Source organism: Cydia pomonella, chromosome 22 (assembly GCF_033807575.1).
Source record: "Cydia pomonella isolate Wapato2018A chromosome 22, ilCydPomo1, whole genome shotgun sequence".
In the NCBI taxonomy this organism is placed as follows: Eukaryota; Metazoa; Arthropoda; class Insecta; order Lepidoptera; family Tortricidae; genus Cydia; species Cydia pomonella.
In genome coordinates this window covers 4757831-4779233 of record NC_084724.1, presented here as the reverse complement: position 1 = coordinate 4779233, position 21403 = coordinate 4757831, and the positions used below count along the sequence as shown (strand labels likewise).

Genomic DNA, 21403 nt, shown 5'->3' with positions numbered 1-21403 from the left:
TTAGCGTTCTTCTCCTAGTGAGTATTATATTCTTTGGTCTATACTCTGTATCTTTAGGTATTTAAATAAAAGTAAACAATCAATTTGTACATTTCCGGGTAGTTATAACATTTATTGGTTAACCAACCAAATACAAAACCGCCTGGATCTGTCACTGAACGACCTGATTTTAACCTAAATTATTTGATTATGTAATGTTTTTAAGCCAGTTGAGGGTAGATTTTGTTTACTTTTATTTAAATACGTAAAGATATAGAGATATAGGTAAAACGTATATGACGCTTGCACAAGACGCATGTTTGCACATGTTGAGGTGCGGACATAAGACGGGCCTTACTTAAAAATGGTGCTAGTTCAGTGGTGTCACTCACGAATTCGAGCTAATCGTGCAGTCTAACGCAACTAGTTGCGACCAATCGCTCGCGTGATGTGAACTCATCAACCAATCGCATTGCGGTGTTAGCTTGCACGATTGGTTCGAATTCGTGTGCGTCACACCGCTGTACTGGCCCCATTCCTATTGCCTGTAAGGCCCGTCCTTATGTATACAATGTCAATGTGGGATTGGCGTGAACCGCATGCTCATTCAACGAATTCATTGATAAAGTCGCCATGCACTTTTACTGCTGATGGTACATCGAGCACCGGCTGATTCAGTATTCAGTATTTATTTCTTGCAAACCATGGTACATATTTAGTTCTTATACATATCATATGGTAGGAGGACTACTTGCGCAAGCAAGTTGCGCTTGTTATTTATATTCACCTGCGCCTTTACTTGTTCCAGCACAGCAGCTCGCGCGGATGGGTTGCACTGGCATTTTGCTTAAGTTAGTCCGCATTCGACTTTATTTATACTGTTATCCAAACTCGGCAACAGGGGGGAGAAACTGCAGCATTCGGGCATTTTGGCTCAGCATTGCTCCGAGCAATTATTGTGGTTGACACAACTTGACGTCTGTGTATTTTATTATTTGTTAACGTCCAAAGAATACAATACGCACTAGGAGTTGACGTCCCTTTGCGTGCACAACCACAGAGGAGATAATGACTTTAATTTTGACAACCCTAAATATCCGATAGGCCGATAGAAATAATGCTATACATTAGAAACATTAGCATGATTCGTCCCTGAATCGCTGTCAAACTTTGGTTTTGTAGGAAGTTTCTTTTCTACGATAGTAAGTACCTACTATTACTTATTTTGTGGCGGCACTGGCGGCACATAAACATACGTGAGTTACGTGCGCCCTCTGCAACAGCATTTAGTCTTTTTAGAGGTTTGAGGTTTCTGACTTTTAACGAGCACAATTTATTTAGAGTCAGACCAAGATAAGTCGGCAGCGATTTTGATAGCCCAGCCTGTGTAAGTGATAAGTAAACGTCATAATTTCATAATAGTTTGATGTTTAAAATAACAGTTGCACTATAGGGGCTGCTAAAATCGCTGCCAACTTGTATTGGTTTGACTCTATTAAGTCCCAGAATCACACTATACTATAGGGGAGAGCGGGTCTGGAAGTTACGATTATCAAATATTATTATGGTTTGATATAAAAATGAAGGTTTTTTTTTACATATCGAAAAGTTGAAGAGATATTTATGTTCTAAACTGAAATAAATGTCATATACTAAGAAAAAGTGACCAAGGCCTCCAGTGCCCCAGGCTGGAATCGAACCAGCGTCCTCTGTATATGACATTTATTTCAGTTTATAATTTATATAGTAGTGTTTCTACTTCAAATATAAACAAATTAAAATATTTTCTGAAAATAATTTAAATTAATTAATTTTGGAGCGGGACACCGCCTACACCGCCTTGCACCCTGCTGCCGGTTGGTGCCCACGTATGGCCAGGCAATACAGCTTATAGTATTTCACGGCAAAGCCATGTTTTCAGCCTAAAATATTAAGGCACTAAGCCCTAACCTAAGGTACTGACTCAACTTCATTTATAGACCACAACATTTCTATTAGTTTTATATAAAGTAAACCCACAGAACCCTAAATCAATTCATCGGACATACGTCCGTATCATCTGACCTCTGATAACTCGCCGGCCTTGTTCGCATTACCAGTTCAAACTTGGCGAATAACACACGTCTTAGTGACCAACTAAGAATAATTTATACCAAGATTAGTGTTTACCATTTTGACGTTTAAACTTTTTTAAATTAATCCTTGACTGATCAAAACAGGCCTAAACAAACAGCCATGAAGACCATTACGATTTTAGCATTAGTGGTTCTCGTGTGCAAAGTAAAGGCATCGCATTTCGTGGTGGGCAATATTGCGGATAGAGTACAGTTGTACCACCACGAGAGGGTACAATATAACGCCATACCCTTTATAAAGAGGGTGAAGGAATTGTTCAAAACTGTTCCGGAACATAAGAAGATTCAGGTAAGATTCTGTGTCTTTATTTATTCGTGACGATATCAAGCAAAAGGTGTCCTGGTAACCAGATGAGTTTTTGAAGCAAGATTCTGTGTCATTATCTGCTTGTGACGATGTAAAGCAAAAGGTGTCGTGCTAACCAGAATGTGGGTTTTAATTTTTTACCTGGTGTCGAGCTGCTTTTGCCTGAGTTCAACACAATATTTTTAATTTGTACTTTTTGCAATGGATTATTGGGATAATTGCAATGGATTAAGGTGAAAAAAATTATACATATTTATGAACTCGACTGTACTAGTATTACGTTATTAATATGGCAAAAAGGAAATAGGCAATGTAGATTAGCAATTTGCAGTAAAAGTAGTTCAAAACAGTTCATTCATTTTGAACACTTCGCCCGCTTAGCTTACTTTTGTGGCTCACTCTTCATAACATATTATTTTTATTAGGGGGTGTCCATAAATTACGTGAGATGATTAAAGGGGGGAGGGGGTCGAGTCAAATCTCATCTAATCTCACGTTGGGGAGAGGGGGGGTCTCGACAAATATCACGCAATTTATTCTCTGATTGAAACAAAAAAAACTATACTATTTTGGTCCATTTAGTCCAAATTGTATGTACATGCTTAAACTAGTCGTAAATAAAAGCACGAACCAAATTGTTTTTTTCTTTTTACAATAAACAATCCAACGCGTTTACGTAATAAACCCACATTCTGAAAAATCTCACGTGAGATTGGGGGACGGGGGAGGGGGTTTAATAAAATCTCACGACATCTCACCAAGGGGGGAGGGAGGGTCAGAAAATTGAAAAAAACACCTCACGTAATTTATGGACGCCCCCTTAGGTACCTCTTGCATTTAACCTCTTTTTACCGACTTCAAGATTTCGAAGGAGGTTCTCAATATTTGAGCGATCTTTTTTATTTTACCTCTATTTTTGTTTATCCTCTTTAAAAAAAGTAATCACTGTTTTAGAAGCAATTTTCATATTATTAACTTTTGTGCAAAGATGGTTACAATTTTTTAAAGTGCGTTTTAGACCTATGTTCGTGATTTTTATTTATCGAGCGAAGGTCAAAAAATCTAGATTTGGATCGCTGAAGTCCCTAGAGAAAATCCTCAACTTGTTAATTAAATTTTTGGCAACCATATTGTTATCAAAAAAATCGGCCAAGAGCATGTCGGGCCATGCTCAGCGTAGGGTTCCGTAGTTACCATTCTGACAAAATAGGCTAATCAGGGGCCATTAGTAAATAAGTATCATGTGTACATCACGAGCACGCAGCGCTTTGTACAGTCAAGGTATTAAATAACGACACGGACAAAGTCCCAAAAATATGTATACACGACCTTATTGCCCACATATTAAGGTAGTGTGTACATATTTTTGGTATTTTGTCCGTGTCAATATTTAATACCTTGACTGTACCTACGTCTTTTTACTAAGAAGAGAAGACGAGATTTTTGAGTTATTGCAAAATAACTCAAAAATGGCTGGACCAACCATGTTCGCTATAGGTACTTAGTTTTCATTGAAAGTATTTATTAAGCTCTTGTTTTATGTTTTTTTCATATTTTTCTTTTATTTCTGAAAATAATTACTGATTAAAAAATGGTTGTTGGAGACCTTTATTTGTTTTGGATTAAAGCGAAAAAAAAATTGTATGGAAGGTACCCTAATTTTTTTTTATTTTGTACTATTTATTTTACCGTTCTGTCGCTATGTATGGTTGCAAGCCAAATTGCAGCTTTCTAGCACTAACGATAACGGAGCAAACCCGCGGCGGACAGACAGACAGACGGACATGGCGAAACTATAAGGGTTCTTATTTGACCACGGAACCCTAGAAAGTGGTACGATTTTTCAAAAACTCCGATCTCTGGAATTACGGCACCTTAAGCATTTGCGTTCAGGTAAAGATCAGTAGTTCCACTTCACATTTTAGGTTAAGTCAAACCAACCTAAGTTGGCAGCGTTTTTGATAGCCCAGCTTGTGCAAGTGTTATGTAAACGTCATCATAATTTTATAGAAGCTTGACGTTTAAAATAAACGTTCACATGAAGCAGTTGCCCAATCAAAGTTGTTGACGAATTGAGATGAGGTTGCTAGGTATCCAGAATCGACGCAGTTCTCAGACGGGCAAGGGTCATAAGATAAGGCCAGTGTTAACTAAATACTAAGAAATCATTTGTTTATTGCCGACATTATAACGTGACAGGAATTTAAAAAGTTGGAGAAATTATATGCTGGTGATAATGACGTCTGGAAATTAAACAATATGGGGAAAAAGGCGAATAGGAATATAACGATTGGGGAAAAAAATATTGGGTAATTCATCTATACAGTCCATGACTGAACGGTTTGGAAATTTAAGAGAGGTATGGGCATTGTGAATGTCATCTCGCTTTGTGTGGTAGGGCACAGCACAGCGGATGTCATTCCAGATCTAGAGCAGAGCCCAACTGGGGAAGTACCTCCACCTTACAGAAAACCGCAGCCAAATAACACTAGACCCTACTCATAGTGTTGTGTTCCTGCCGGTGAGTAAGGTTGCCAGAGCTCAACGAGGGGTTGGGAGGGGGTTAGGGTCGGCAACGCGCATGTAACTCCTCTGGAGTTGCAGGCGTACACAGGCTACGGATACTGCTTACCATCAGGCGGGCCGTATGCTTGTTTGCCACCGACGTAGTAGAAAAAAAAAATTAACCGGTTTCAGAGCCTTGGGTCTATGTAGGTATGTTTGCCCCATACTTAGTTTCATGTCTTTCCTGTTCCAGGGTATCCAAGCTCTGGACATGCTGCAGAGCAAAGCCTCCATCAACATCACCGCCGGCGGAGTGGGCCACAGTTTCGTCAACCTCCGATTCAAGAGCGAGAGGGGGTTCGGCCTCGACTATGATATTGGGATATACGTTAACCCTGACTATTTATAATCGATGGTGATAGCATATACTTAGTATAAATAATTTAAGTAAATGAAAAAATTAAAGCAAACAAATACCTATACTTGTTACCAGTACTATCGTTTCATTTAAGCGCAGTTGTCCTAACATCCCTGCTACACAGTCGTCGAGTGGCATGGGAAGTAGGTGAGGCAAGTGAGCAGAGACGTATTGTGGGAACGTTACTTGTCCTCCTCGTCATGCCCACCGCTCCCTACTTTGTCGGTTCTTGGCTCGAGTCAGACCAGCAATTAATACCTAGTGCGGAGCGATTAAATGCGCGAGTAGAGCAGTGTGTGGCCAGAGAGGGCAACGTCATCGTCGGGCGGCAGCACGAGGAGCAGGGCCTACCGCGAAAACCGCAATTCGCGGGATTTTTCTCTTTCTCTCACTAAGACGTAATTAGGAGTGACAAAGAAAAATGCCCGCAATTGACGAACGTCGATTTTCGCGGTTATAGCCCAAAGCAAGGAGTCGCGTGAGGAGCGTAGTGTGGCGGGGGTTTAAGGCAGCTGTCCCACATGCGGCAATGGCCGTTGGTAGGTACATACGGAACCTCTTTCGCTCGTAAGCAACTGAGTACGAGTAATTAGTCAAAATCGCATGCAATTTTCGATGAAGGTTTCGAAAATAAAACCATTATTTCTGTTGAATTCTTTAATTCATTGCTTACTTACGCGAATAATATCCAATTCACTGTAGTTACGCCATTCTACGAGTAAGTCCAGTGACAGAAATACATTTAAACATGCACTAGGTACGTTAAAAAAAAACAAGTTATAAGACATTTACTTGCCGCGTCTCCGTAACCTCTTGACGACCGGCGTCGGCCCTGATTAATATTTGAATCTTTGTCAATTATATAGAGTTAAATTTAAACTGGCAAATTTTGAAACCCGGTCGTCAGGAGGATATAACTCGATTGCCACTACTTCGTTATTTAATCTTCCGGGTCCTCCTTATCCAGTTGCAGGCGGAGTTTCTTCAGTTTCTCCACTTCTGCGTGGTTGAGACATGTTTTCTGCGTGCAGCGGAGAGAGCCATCATCCTGGCAGTAGCATTTGTTGCAGTGGACCCTAGTCAACAATTAGAGTACAACAAGTAAATTTACAGCCTAGGGCGAGTCTCAAAGTAGAGCACTATAGAGGTACAGTTCGTGATGACCGAACGAGAAGCTCTTATGTAACATTCAGTAGGAGTAGCAGAGAAAGCGCTATTTTTGTTTGTCCTCGTCCTCGTCACAGTTTAATTTTTTTATTCCCCACCGTAAATTTTAGTATGGTTTATGGTGGGCAACAAATAACGAAGCACTGCAATATCGCAATGCACGAAGGTTGATATTGGGCTGTAATCGCACGCGTCAGTTGATGTAATTGACGGTCAAATAATTAATAGGGACCGTGCGCGTTGGAGGGTCTGGCATCTTGTGGCCTGATGCCTGATGAATAAGGAGTGAAAATTTCTGATAAAAAAAGATTGTAACCCCCAAAAATACTATGCATTATGACCTTCGTCTACACTAGCGCCCCTAGCGGGGAAATTAAACGCGTTAGCCCTCATTGAAAAAGTTATTCGCTACTAAAGCCCGACCAGAAATATATGATCATTGTCAGGAGGGCGCTGTTATTCTCATGTATAGGGTGACAGTTAAGTTTAGTATGAAAAATTTAGTTCCAATGAAATTCCGCAATATGGCGCGTTATCATATATCACTGGTCAGGCTTTACTTATTATCGACTTACTTATACACCATGCCCGGTTGACACTTCTCCTTCATTCGGTCCGGATCTATAAAATTCCTGCCGTGTTTGGACGGATATTCCCCGTGCAGCATCCTCCGTCCGTCCGTGTGTCTGCAATTGGGTTTGGGCTCGCATTTATATTTGCCGGCCTTGCATTCGCATTCGAGACAGTCTGAAGTGGTAGTGTTGGCTTCGCAAGGGTTTCCTGAATGAAAAGAAATAGTTTATGAGTAGGGTTTTAGACATTGACATATGAGTATATCTAAGGAGCGGGCCTTACGGACACTAAGAATGGTGCTAGTTGAGGTGCCATTTCAGTGGTGTTCAACTAGTTGCAACCGATCGCGCGCGTGATGCAAACTCATCAATTAATCGCGTTGTGGCGTTAGACTGTACGATTGGCTCGATTCCGTGTGCGTGACACCGCTGTATTGGCCCAAAGAGTAAAGTAAGTATATAGGAACTTCAAGAAACGCTCCGGCTATGGAATGTACTACAAAGTTTTTCTAAAAAACGGCGTTTTTCAAAAAATACGAGTAGGTAACCAGTAACCACATACCTACCAACAAATAGTATGTTAGTAATTTTGTATGCCACCGACGTGGCATTAAGATTTAGCAAAAGATAACTCCAATTTATAGCAGGGGTGTACTGTCCATTACGGGGTCATAGGAGTTTTGGCCAAGATGGGACACCCCGACAACACCGATTGTTGAATTTATTTATTTATTCGTATGGCATTTACAGAGTCGCTTAATTATAAATTATAATACAATATCTAAGTTCTTCACCCATTGGGCAGCGTTTGCATTAAGTGAGTGAAGATCTAGGGCCTCTCCAACAAATTTCCGTATCGGGCAATTATGTGTAATGTGGTGTATAGTCTGCTTTACTGGTTTTGCTTCACTGGAATGCAATATGATTGTTGAATGTGCGGCGAAGAGGAATACACCTAATGTGTGAATGTCACGCCTTCGCCAGACACAGAATGGACTTTGAAGTAGGCTATCTGGAACCAAAGGAATTCAAATGCTACCCATGAGCTCCATCATCCGGCACATGGAGATGGTCGAAAAAGCTCTTGAGTTGCTGACGGATCTTCGTAAGGGGGCAACTGCACAAAATATCCCTATGGGTCGAAGTGTATCCGCAAGGGCCCCCGAAAATCATATTCATAAGATAAAATAAGGTACCTAGAGGTTAGGTCAAATTGTGTAAGATTTTTTCCCTTTAAACGCCAAGAACCCTTAAACGCCAAATCTCTCACCCGTCATCTCTTTAGCCTTAAGCTTGTACACATCGTCATAGCTCGGACACAGCAGCGTCTGGCACATGAGGTTCGCGCTCTCCAGACAGAAGCAGGTGTTGCAGTCGATGCGATACGTCACGCCAGGGGTGCACTCCATCCCCGTGTGGGGGAGGGAGGGGAGCTTGTAGAATTCCGCGGAGGGGTAAGGCTTGATGTGCTCGGGGTTTGTGTAGTCTGGAAATTATAACGTTTTACTTATAGCAAAGAGAATTTGAAATAGAGGGGGATCGTCAAAGAAAACTTTGTAGCCACAGTAAATTTACTGCCATTTTTCGACACATTATTATTTTTTTTATTATTATTAAAACTTTTAGAACGCCATTTGACTTTGATCCGTATTCTTTCACTGATATGTGTTACATTTGTTTAATATCAATAAGTGGCGCCAAAATCATAGGCCAAAGGTAATGGCAGCATCGGTTCGAGATGGTTTCGAGCGATGGCGCCATAACCTTTGGTCTATGCCCGGTGGATTTGCGAGGTCTACAGCTTACAGAGCCACTAGGTAACTGGTATTTTGAGAGTGTAATTGCTAGACCATGTACAGATGATATGTTTGTGGCATCCTAGTTATCGCCGCCAACTTAAAAAATAGACCTAATTTTTTTGCATGAAACCTACGAAAATAAAGTTTAGGATAACATTGAAGCTTACTAAATTTTACGCAAAAAGTACCTCTTTTTCAAAAAAGAATAAAATGACTCACGTTTATCAGCCAACTTGCAATCCTTCATGCTACATTTCACTTTCTCCTTGTCCGTACAGAAGCATTTCTGGCAATCCTTCTTATACAGCTTTCCCGGGATACACCCTTTTTGCTCTGCCCTCCGTCCGTCAGATTTCAACTCGTTGAGGCAGCCCATTTTAGTGCAGAGTAATGTTGAACGTTCACCGCAATGGCAAGTGTTACAATCCATCTTATATATTTGCCCTTTAACGCATTTTTGGCCGGGTTTTATTTCTGGGATTCTTCGCGTTCCATTGTGATATTGATCGGCTATAATTTTAAAATACATATGTTACTATAATAGACAGGACAGGATTTTTAATTTTTTATCCTATCATGGAACGGAAACGGTATATGCACTTTAGTCAGAAGTGTTAGTCAAAAAAAAAAAAACAACGGGTTGCACTTCGAGAGTGCCGGCAGAAGTGAAAACTTGAATATTAACGTTGTGCATGTTTGATATTTTGGAATGGTTACGAAATAATTTTGCACGAATTGCTTAAATTATCAGTATAAAAGTACTATCATTTATGTGGTAAAATACAATATTCATTTATTGCGCTATCGTACTCAAGCATGACAATTTATATTACATTAAAAATGTGTCACGTGTCCGTCTTACGAATTTTCAATCTGTCGAATCTGTCTGTCACGTGATCTGTCGTGAGTTTATCATTTTTTCAAGAAGTTTTTTTAAGAAGTTTTCACTTCAAAAAAATCAACAGGGATCGACTGATGTAGCTGCGCTTTTCTGTAAAGAATTTTTGTGATACACCAGGTGCCCGTATTAGATTTTATTTCGATGCAACTTTGAAGATGGCTCACACTGATTGGTTGTGAAATGAGGTTCACAAGTGGTGCGTGACATGCGTGACAATCATCAAAACAATCGTATCGAAACCAGTTCAAACCCGTCACAAGTTGTTGAAGCCGAATCGAGCTCCTGTGGTAATTCTTATTGGATCATCAGATGACGCTGAATATTAGTAGGAGCATTTCACGGGCTGTCCCGTGCGGTCGCATTTTATTTACTGTGTTGGGAATTTTTTCATTTTTTTGTGCATATTTTTGACCATTAGTTACAAAAAAAACTCTTGTAAATCTTCAGAAAATTCGCGTTTGTACGGGCCAACGTAGACAATTTCATGAAAGGCTCTAAGAGGTTTTTAAATTTTTCCTACTCCTCTACTGTTATCTGTCATTTATGCATTCATTAACACGAATATAAGAACATACATAAAAGATTTCAAGAAAAGTCTATATTGTCTATTCCTCATAAAAGCTCTTGTGCTTTTATACGCTATAACGTTACTGCGATTAATGGCTACCAACCTAACAAAACCAAAACGAATACAGTTTTAACTAAGTGCATTGATGCCAACTTACAAAATATTCATTTGGTTGCATAGTAAAAATAATTACTTCATAAGTCAGAAACACGCATGTGACACCCGTAATATAGCAACACCCATAGACTACGAAGACCGCTTAGCGTTGCTTGTTAGTCTCCGTAGGCTACGGTGGCCAAAATTGAGAAAAAACTGTCCAATAAATTAATTTAGCAAGTAGCAAGTACCAGGGCCTCATAAGTTACGAGGAGGTGTCGCCGACCGGCCGGCCGCGGCCCGGGGCGGGCCGGGCGCGTAACAAGGTATGCTCGCGCGTCTTGGCTATATACTTTTGCTGTAATTTGTTTACCTAAATTAAGATTTATTTTTGTTGACTCGTAGGAAAAATATTGTATGCAACGTTGTATAAGTAGGTCAAAAAATTCTCGTGGCGTATTCCTTTACAATGTTCGCCTACGCCTTCGGCTCCGGCTCACATTGTAACTCACGCCACTCGCCTTTTTTGACCCTTCTTATACAACTGTTGCATAAAATACTATAAATTTATAATCAAGGTTATTGTTACGATAAACTATACTTACATAAATATGCTTCAATAGCTGAGGACACAATCAGAATTATAAGCCCTGAGACCAAATGCCCGATGTTCCTCATCGTCATTTAGGTATTTAAGTATACGGGAATATTGTATACCTACTTGTGACTTATAATATAAACCACCGTTATAATGACTGTAAGCTACTTAAATTGCCAACACAAAATTGTGGTTTATCTCGTCAAGGAGTCAGTAAAATTGACGATATTCAGATCAATTACTCCATTTCTCTAATTCAAAATTAATTATGCTCATGCAATTTTATTATAGACTGAATTGGGTTTTTAATGGTACATATCGGGCAAATTAAACTCGTAAAGATTAAAGCATAAAAAAACAGTAAAGTGAATTGAAAACTTTTATTTCCTAGCAATTCAAAACTTAAGTATTATGTAATTAATTATTCTAATACATATTGGGTACGAATTGTACGAAGTCAGCCGCTTATAAAACGAATTTGATCACTACCTTTTATAAGACCATGGATATCGAATTAATGGACACAAAGACAATAGGTTTATATCAGGGGTCCCCAAACTTTTTGAGCGTGGGTCGCAGCCAGGCCTCCACTTTTAATGGAAGCACGGGAACATCTAAATTTCGTCATCTGCCTCCCTATCGATTTTGTATATTCGTGCGATATGGTATGGGCCATTTTCGACCCGCGGACCGTAGTTTGGAGACTCTTGGTTTAATACACAGTAACTCATTTAAAATAGTAGATATTACAGAACCAGAGCATGCTTGGTATTATTTGACGAGAGTTATTATTGAATGAAATAATAGTTTGAACCGTGATTTGCCGTAGACGTGATATAACGTCTGGCGGAAAAAATATTAAATTATAAAATTCTCACTGCTGAGGGCGCTCCTAGGTGTAGTGATACTAACGATACTGTATCATTAACTATTATTTTTTAATTAATTAAATAAAAAAATAAAAACACATTTATTCAGTATATTATTTCGAGTTTTTTAACTAATTTTCCCATCCCGAGAGTAAGACATAGTGTGTATTAAGATAAATGTTTTTTAAGCTCAATGTATTTTGTCTTTATTCTCAATCCAGGCCTTTACATAACGTTTTACTACTGAGTAATGAACGTACAGAAAAAATCTTTCAACCACCGACATATTTAAAAATGTCACCCACTCACAACTAGAAAGTATACACACGTAAGCAGTTAACATGCGTCTACACGCGTTAACTTTTCGTGATTATCTATAACAAAAGTGATACAAAAGTAAGTTAAGGTGTCCGCTATTAACTTAACCTCCATGCTTTTGAGCAAGGTTATTCTGTTCAAAGTTTGAAGTATGAGTGACATTTTTGAATAATTATTTAAACTAGCGGTTAATATTGGCGTTTCAAATATTAACTCAATCTTTAAAAAACTGGATAGTTGTACAAGTTTTTACATATCTAATTTAATGTTATATAATCACATTAATGAAAATAGTTATACATGCACACATTAACAGAATCGGTTATTACAAAACGAAGGACGTCAATTTAATCATTAATACTGACTTAAGTTGGTTTCCGAAACACCGATTCTATAGACATTCTGACTATGTAGTAAATATTTCAGAAATAACTTCTAAAATCACTTATAAATCACTACTTATCTGTGTAACACAGTTCAATTACAATAGTTAAATTAAAACAAAACAAATGTAAACTAACAAGCTGCAGTGTCAGACGTACCTTTATTAGATAAGTACTTACTAGTTAATATATATGTATGTAGAAACATTGGTGTTATGAATAATATTAACGAGTTTCCTACGGCGTGGATAAAAAGGTTTATTTACAAAAATATCCTTTTCATTATTTAACATAGCCAGCTTTAAACTTTTAATCGCAAAAGCGCAAATAAATTGACGTCAAATGACGTCTTGGTGTTTCCATAACGTCTTTGGCGGTCAAACGGTTAAAGAGATGTGAATTGACATGTTCGAAATAAATGTTAAATAATTAAAACACAATTTTATTTACCTTGTGTATTCAATTGTTTTCCAAACGCATAATTATAACAATAGCAATCGGTGTGCTAAGATACACTATACTTATGGGCTGTAAATTAATGGAAATTTTACCACGTTCTGTACTGTACATGGATGGGAAAGCCTATTTTTATTAGTTGCATTGGCACAATATAAATCGATCATTTCTTGTTTTATTTCTACATATTTTCTGGAAATCGACATGTATAGGAATTCGGTGTAGCTAAATTAACCCTCTGAACGCCAAACGCCATATTCACGCTAAAAGTGATTTCATTTGATTCACGAAGCGTATGGTTGTAGTAACTGGTGACCGAAGAGCTGACGGCTTCCTCGCACCAGCATTGTGATACAACGAGGAAATGCCGCCGCTTGGTACAATGCCTCAAGGGCCTATTTTAGATTAAAGCTAGTTATAGTAATTCTCTGTATATATCCATTATGTATATTGTAAATAAAATGTCCTTATATTTGATTTGAATTAGAAACACTCTGTCCAGTCATTTATTTCAGTAAATTGACGTCATCGGAATAAAAATGCTCATGGCGTCAGATGTCGTGATATGACGTCGTTGGCGTTCAAAGGGCGTACGCACAGTAATACTATTAGGGCGAGAGCTCGTCGTCGCAGACGAGCAGCGTGCAGAACACGCTCTTGCCGTCGGCGGAGCAGCTGCAGTCGTTGCAGGACTGCTTGAACTGCTCACCGGGGTTACAGCGGAAGCTTGACTCGGTCGCTGGAAAGGGGGAAACACGTCAGTTTTTACGGTAGTGTTGCTGCAAGACTATACTTTGTATCTTTAGGTATTTAAATAAAAGTAAACAAACAATTCGTACATTTTCGAGTAGTGTATACTGTTTTTATCTCAGTAAATCATACGATATAATGTATTTCCAACGGTTCGCCAATGCTACATCAGAGATAGTATGACTGTTCTACTCGGCGGTCTAACATCGAGTGCCCGTAACTGTCAGTGACGTCATCATGACGTAAGCGCTCGAAACGTCAATACACTACAGGTAGTTATAACATTTATTAGTAAACCAACCAAGTACAAAACCGCCTGGATCTGTCACTGATTGACCTGACTTTAACGTATTTAACCTATATTATTTGATCATGTAATGTTTTCATCTACCCTCAAGTAGCTTAAGGAGCCATTTGAGGGTAGATTTTGTTTACTTTTATTTAAATACCTAAAAATACAGACTTATAACTTAAGACGAAAGTGGAGGACCCGCGCCTAAACGCCTTATGATTGTCAGATTATCATTAGTCATAATTCTGAAACCGTTAACTTCTCAGGATTTTCGTAAGGAAGGCGTATCATATAGGCAGGTTAGGTTAGGTTTGCTTTACAGCAGTCCTGAAAAGGTACGCGTTTTTGACTAACGAAAATGCGGACAAACAATACATTATGACGCGGTTATAGCTCTGATCTTTAATTTTAAAGTCAAATTTTCCGCTATGAAGATTGCCGATCGTCTTTACAAGGCTGACGCTCAAACACGAAGTCAAACGCAGATGCAGTTAGTTACAAAACGGAATGTTACACGTGACTTAAACAGAGCTTAACTTATGTTTAAAGACAACTTCCAATGAAAATGCCCAGTTCACACCAGCATCACACGCCGTCCTCCAAAAGACGTGCAATTGACCTCCCCATATCGGTGAGGAGCGATCCGCCACAGCCGAAAGGCGGAAGCGGCCACTCATACCTCCCTTGATGACATCCATCCATCCATCCATCCATGCCCAGTTGTACTTGTATTCTCACCGGTAAGCGTGGAGTTCTCCTTGCTCTGACAACGTTTCAGCGTGCAGGTGGCGTGGCCGCCGTCCTCGGTGCAGCGGCACACGTTGCAGCCCTGCTCGAACACGCTGCCCGGCACGCAGTCCGCTGACACTTTCTGCGACACGTCTGTAAAAAAATAATATGTTTTCAACTCCGCAGGAATAACTATTTAGGGCCTTTACACACTTCTACTTTTTGCTATGATGTAGTCGCTATTCAGTGTTGATGATGTAGTAATACAGTAGCGCCAATATACCTTCTGTATGTGTCGCGATGCAATGGCGCAGCTGTCAAAACGTCGCAGTATGTAAAGGCGAGTAATGGGCCAGTGTAATGTAATAAATAAATAATATAAAAGCGTAAGTAAGCTAGGGTAGCTGACACTGGCTCACTGACATTTAGCATCTCACATTTATTATTTGCTGTAACCAATCTTTGTTACCTACAATAAAGTGTTTATTATTTTTATTAGTATTACTTTAGTTTAGGATTAGTTGCGTAAACGTGAAAAAACCACAGATAGCAACCAAGTCAAAGTCAAATCGTATAAAGAAGTACAAATTTTTTTTTCAGTAATCATAATCATGAAATGGGTAGCTACTTCGAAATCTTCGAATGTTAAATGGGTATCCCCCTCTCTCCCTAGCTCCCTACATTTTAACTTTAAACCGCGGGATATATGGCGCAGTAAAGAGCCATCTATTTTGGATGTCAACATAAGGAGCACGTTTTTGCCTTCGACTTTACCTGTCTATTACAATCAATTCTCTTTGGTTCTATTAACCACTGGCACTGATCTAACCTCTCTTTCTCCTATTGCCATTGTTGTTGTTGTTGTTGAGCGCCGTACAGTCGATACGGGTGCAGGAGAAGTTCTGCCCCTCGTTGTCGCACAGACACTTGTTGCAGTCCATGCGGAACTCCTGGCCCGGTTGGCAGTTCTTTGGCGGCTCCTGCAGGAAACAAAAGATATTGGTTATTCACTGCATTAAATTAACAGCTCCGACTTATAGGTGCATTGGGATAACTTCGAAAGCAAGATTAGTTTGAAAATGGCAAATATCTATTAAGCTAGAAGCACTTTCTACTGAAGCAACAGTAAACAAGATGCAGACGATCGGTGGGCGTTGCATTAGCGTAAGTACTCAAGTATGAAGTACATTTGGTTTTATAGATATTTGCCATTTCTAAAATTACCCCGCTTTTGAAGTTAACACAATGCACCTTAAGATAAAGCAACATAAAATAATTTACCTGCGGAGTTGCTCTGGTCTTTCTGATTAGTGTCTGGTTCTGTAATAAATGAAAACATCTTCAATAAAAACGTGAAACAAGTTAAAATAATAAAATCTATTGAATTCTGACTTGGACAAATGTGTTAATACGTAAAAGGGGGATTATTACCACCACCATATATCAGTGTGAAGGAAACAGGGAAATTACCACAAAGTTGTATAGGCACAGTCCGGTTCACTAAGACAAAAATGTGATTGAGAAATCATGATTTCCTCGTATTTAAACGCGACACTTTCTCAACTCTAGGTTGAGCGGTTAAGGGATTTGCCACACTGGAAGCGTTCTGCGGTCAGCTAGGTCACTACATACATTTCAATTTGACCTGACCTGACCGCAGACCGCAGAACGCATCCAGTGTGACAAATCCAGAACGGCTCAAACCTGGAGTGACTGATATTGGGTTGTAACCGCGCGCGTCTATTGACGTCTTTAGCGGCCAAAGGGTTAGGCCCTCAAAACATGGAGGGTATAAGAGAACTTCAAATAAGTCCGCACATGAAGCGTCGTCGTAGCGTAGCGTATGAGATTTCTGTCGTCATTACGATAGGCGTAGTGTAATATATGCATAAAAAAACTCTTGTTTTGACCGACATTATCAAACAAAAAAAATATTCATATCACGATAAAGTATAAGATCGCCAATACATCCGCCGAAGACATGTGACGCCAGCGACGCCATGATTTCAACTAATGAGATTTCACTTATAAAGCGATTACGCTTACGCGACGTTTAGTGCCCAGAACTCTACGCGTCTCGTACTCGTAACGTTTTTACGATACGCTTACGCTCCGTTTGCTGAGGGACATAAGCGACCCTACCTCTATCTATTCGTCAACTTGGTGGTAACTGCAGGAAAGCAAGTGTTAACACTCGCTAAAGCTAATGTAAAATAAAGTAAAAACAAAAATAAATTCAAAGCATATTTTATTCATAACCATTACACCGTCACCGCTTTTAGTACAACGTTAATTATAAATATCATAATCATAAATCACTTTTTAAGTGCTATGATGCTATCCCATCTCAATAACACTTAGTGATTATTAACGCATTCACTGCCACCGACGCATATATGCGTTCACCGTCATACAAATTTGTTCCTAGGCCACACCCCCTGGCAGTGAATGCGTTAAAACCTTTTAGATAGCCACTAATGTATTACAAGACACAAAATAGTACATTTCATTGTTACTGTACGGTTAATTTTAAATGGCACCCATTGTCGTGTATAGCCGACAGTGGCAGCCAAAATTCCCGGTTACGGGGCTGTGTATAAAATGAGTATTGGGATCAAACCCTATTCACCGCAGTAAAACCAACACAGTACAAGCACCACCACCATAACCTAGACCAGTCATAACCTTGTCCTCCTCGAAGCAAGCCCGACGTGTGCAAGAGAACGACTTCCCATCAGGGTTGCAGTGACACATGTTACAGTCGATCTCGAAGACTTCACCTGGACGGCATTCTTTCTTTATGGTCCGGAGTTTCTGCTGAGGGAGAAACTGTTTAAAATCCATGATGGTGGTTCTTTAATTTAACTCGTGATTAGCTACCTCCAAACTTATTATGTAAATTACTTTAAAATTTTTGTAGCCACAGTAAATTTACTGCAGTCTTTCAATGCATGATTAAAAATTTTAGAACGCCATTTGACTTTGATCCTTATTCTTTCACTAATATGTGTTAAATTTGTTAAATATTATAAAGTGGCGCCATCTTATCGGGCATCGGCTAAAGGTTGTGGTGCCATCGCTTGAAACGATGCCACCATAACTTTGGCCTTTGATCTATTAGAAAGTGCCACTTTTTGTTATTTAACAAATTTATCAGTGAAAGGATAAGGATCAAAGTCAAATGGCGTTCTAATTTTTTTTATCATGTATCGAAATATATTAAATAAATAAATAAAAAAGATTTATTCAGAGGCACAAATTATTTTACAAAAATCAGGAGGAGGAGTGCCTCTTTTTAAGTATAAAAATACCTGTGTCAAGACAAGAGACACCGCTCCTCCAATGAGATGAGATTTACAACATCGTAATATTATGGTGTGTTTAACATAACTTTAATTACTTAAGTACTAGAGTAGAGAACATTATTCACTAGTAGTAGAGAAAAATGGCAGTAAATTTACTGTGGCTACAAAGTTTTGACAATCCACCTTTATTTCAAATTAGGTTTGTTAATATTTAATACTTAGATTCACACCAAGTACCTCAGTTCCCTCTTCAACCACCGGCTCATCTGCAGGCAAGCACACTTTGCGCGTGCAGAAGTAACTGGTTCCATCCTCGTTGCACCAGCAGGTGTTACAGTTCATTATGAACATTCGGTTCTCCACGCAAACTTTTTTTGTGACGTTTTTTGCGGATTTAGTGGCCTGATATAAAAAAAAAATTGATATTGAAATGGTAAATTTAATGGTTGGTTGGAATGGTAAATGGAATTGATGGTGACATAGTTATTCGGCTCGGGTGGCAAACACGCGGGATTGAATGTCCTACGATTCCTCCCGTGGTGCGCATAGTATTTTTCTGCTCGACGGAGGCGGAAAGCTGCAACTTCGTTTAACGCAGCAGGAGCAAAGTCGACGCTTTCCGCCCGGAGGGCAGAGAAATCATGTTAATTATATATATCTTAACAAGAATGTTGAGGTGAATGATTACAGGAGTCATTACATTACATACAGCTACAGGTGCTTATTGCAAAAAAGCTAGAATATAATAAATAAACGAATAAATGGTATCGATAGGTAAGTCCTATCTAGTGTTCGATTTAATAGGGAGTATTATGGAAATGTTCTGCCGCCAGAGGGCAGCACTAGCACCTTTCGTAAACCATAGAGTAACTTATACACACTGTGCCTTAATTTTTCTTGTTTCGCGGTAGACCCTCAGATTGTGATGGATTGTGCTAGTTGCGCCCCCTACGCAGAGTTTAGCGTAATATTCCCTATTTTTATCACGTCATTAGCAGTGAAAAAAAAATACACTACCTACAGTTAACAGAGTTCTTAATATTATTAATAAGTCTCCTGAAAAAAACGGGAAAATAAAAGAATGTCATTATTTTATAAGTCAATAATTTATCACACTTAAGCTATTGTATCTTAGTTTATTGCGATTATATTTATTTAGTTGGTTTATTTATGTTTTTGGTATCTTCTCCTTTTAATGGTACGATTGGCTTCATTTCCTGCAACATAAAAAAACAAATGAAAAACAATAAGTATGTAAGGTAGTGTAACAAAATGGAAGTAGAAATATTATTTCTAAAGTTCTACCTTTTAATTAAGGCAGTTGGTTAGAAGTCGTTATGGTCAGTTACGGTCGTTACGGACTGATTAAAGGCATTTTGACGCGAAAAACATTTTTTTGTTCATGGGGCAGGTCGTCCAAGTCGGCCAACCCTCCATACAAAGGCCAAAAATTTTTCGCAACAAAAAAAAATTCTTTCACTTTTTCCGAATCACAACACGATATCAAATATGCCCTTAAACGGATCCCTACTATTTTTGTTACAGTTATATAGTTCTTTATATTTGAATCTTATAAGAATGCATGAAAAATGAATATTAAACGTTAACCGCACGCCTGATTGGTCCCATAGGGACACATTTGATCCTCACAGAAAACAGGATCTATTAAAATCATTATTAACATAAAATAGTCCTTTAGCCTATGATACCAATTATAAACATACGTGGAGCTCATGGAACACCTCCACATCCTCCGGCAGAGGACACGGCTTGTTGGTGCAGCTGAAGTCCGTGCCATCCGAGTTGCAATGGCAGGGGTTGCAGCCGACGTAGAACGTGGTGCTCGGCTTGCACACCGAGTGACGCTCTATGTGATCTACACCCTGAAAAATTGTTTCTTTTTTTAATTCATCAGACTGTACTTATCTTTCAACCGGCAAATATTTTATCGAGACAATTCTAAAAATCCAAACACAAAGGTTGTGTTGTTTTATCACAAAGTTCCTATTGCCGTCTTTTGTGTTCATCATCAGATCAGCTCGATGGTGGCATAATATTGCATTGTCGCCTAACCTACATATTTATGTGGAGTTTCAGCTCAAATGAAGATAAAGATAATTCGTTTGCATTAAACATGAGGTAGGTTTATTATTGTGGTAGGCTCACATGCTTTACCTCATTTGGCAGGTTTGCATAAGGGTAACTAAAACTAATATTTTACAACTAAATGTATCATTCTTATAAACTAAATAAAACATTAAAGAGATTATCTATTTTCTCTATAGATCTAGATAAATATTAACCCCATTATGTATCTTATTTCTAATTAATTTAACCCATGTCAAAAGTTCACTGACACTATAAAAGTTTTTATCGCACTATGAAAGGTTTTGTGCATGTGGTTTCTATTTATTAAACAAAATAATATAGATTCAACCCGAAAATACACACAATTAAAATAAAAGATTGTAATAACATACCTCGTTTTCCATAAAAACCTCAACTTCCTTATCCACATCTTTCCCCCCCTCTTTACCATCTTTATCCATACATTCGTTCTGAGTGCAACTGTAACTTTGCCCGCTTTCCGAGCATTTGCAAGTGTTACAATCATCCAAGAATTCTTCATTTGGTTTACATGCAGATCTCTTAACACGGTGATCTTGACTTTGATTAATATAAGAATCGTCCAATATTTCAACATCTTTATGTGCTCTTAAATTATCAGATGCCGCTTTTTCTTCTTCAGATATTTCGACTTCTTTAATTTTTGACCTATCAGATGTTTGCTCTTCAAGTTTTTCTTTAGTTCCATGACTCAATAAAGCTTCTAATATATCTAAATCTTCATCGAAAACGTTTGTATTGTTATTTGCAGCAAAATCAGACATAACTTGATCAGGAATTTGTATTGGTGTATCTAAGTCATTATTATCAAAATCCTCTAAATCTTTAAGATTTACTCCAGTAAGATCTTCATCTGGATCGGTAGTTGTATCGAGATCTTCTAAATTTTCGCTTATATGTTTTTGATCTTTTGCATCAGATTCAAGTATATCATTACTGGTAAGGACTGGTACTTCAGGCAATTCGTTCTGAAAAAGTTACAATACAATTTAATTTAGTTTTTTGAGGAAGAAATGAAGAACACATTGTCCTCCTCCAATAAAATTTCAACTTGGGGTTCTGGGAAATCCGGGTAGCTATCGAAGCAAACCAAATGGCGGCAAATGTTTATATCATATACAAATTTATG

The 21403-nt window shown here is 38.6% G+C and overlaps 3 protein-coding genes across 7 annotated transcripts in view; 1 reads left to right on the top strand and 2 right to left on the bottom strand.

Moving 5' to 3' along the window:
* Positions 1 to 2054: 2054 nt before the first annotated feature.
* LOC133530314 (uncharacterized) lies at positions 2055 to 5419 on the top strand. Its single transcript, XM_061868212.1, has 2 exons — positions 2055 to 2403; positions 5180 to 5419. Exons 1-2 carry the CDS (start codon positions 2215 to 2217, stop codon positions 5333 to 5335), a joined length of 345 nt encoding a protein of 114 aa, XP_061724196.1. The 5' UTR covers positions 2055 to 2214; the 3' UTR covers positions 5336 to 5419.
* A 564-nt stretch (positions 5420 to 5983) lies between these two features.
* LOC133530313 (uncharacterized) lies at positions 5984 to 11283 on the bottom strand. The gene is made up of 5 exons (XM_061868211.1): positions 11053 to 11283; positions 9102 to 9392; positions 8354 to 8569; positions 7087 to 7291; positions 5984 to 6420 (listed from the first exon to the last, which is right to left on the bottom strand). Exons 1-5 carry the CDS (start codon positions 11129 to 11131, stop codon positions 6285 to 6287), a joined length of 927 nt encoding a protein of 308 aa, XP_061724195.1. The 5' UTR covers positions 11132 to 11283; the 3' UTR covers positions 5984 to 6284.
* Positions 11284 to 11410: 127 nt separating this feature from the next.
* LOC133530311 (kielin/chordin-like protein) overlaps positions 11411 to 21403 on the bottom strand; it is a 41005-nt gene continuing 31012 nt past the window's right edge. Inside the window, exons 8-13 of one of the 5 annotated variants that reach the window (XM_061868207.1) lie at positions 18385 to 18549; positions 17528 to 17671; positions 16124 to 16162; positions 15672 to 15822; positions 14852 to 14995; positions 11411 to 13810 (exon numbers count right to left, since the gene is read on the bottom strand). In XM_061868207.1, the coding sequence (XP_061724191.1) occupies positions 13680 to 13810; positions 14852 to 14995; positions 15672 to 15822; positions 16124 to 16162; positions 17528 to 17671; positions 18385 to 18549 (774 nt within the window). In that variant the 3' untranslated portion in view covers positions 11411 to 13679. Of the gene's footprint in view, positions 13811 to 14851; positions 14996 to 15671; positions 15823 to 16123; positions 16163 to 17527; positions 17672 to 18384; positions 18550 to 19234; positions 19365 to 19871; positions 20031 to 20627; positions 21243 to 21403 lie in introns of those variants that run through there. The other 4 variants (XM_061868208.1, XM_061868209.1, XM_061868210.1 and 1 more) reach the window with 4 other exon arrangements.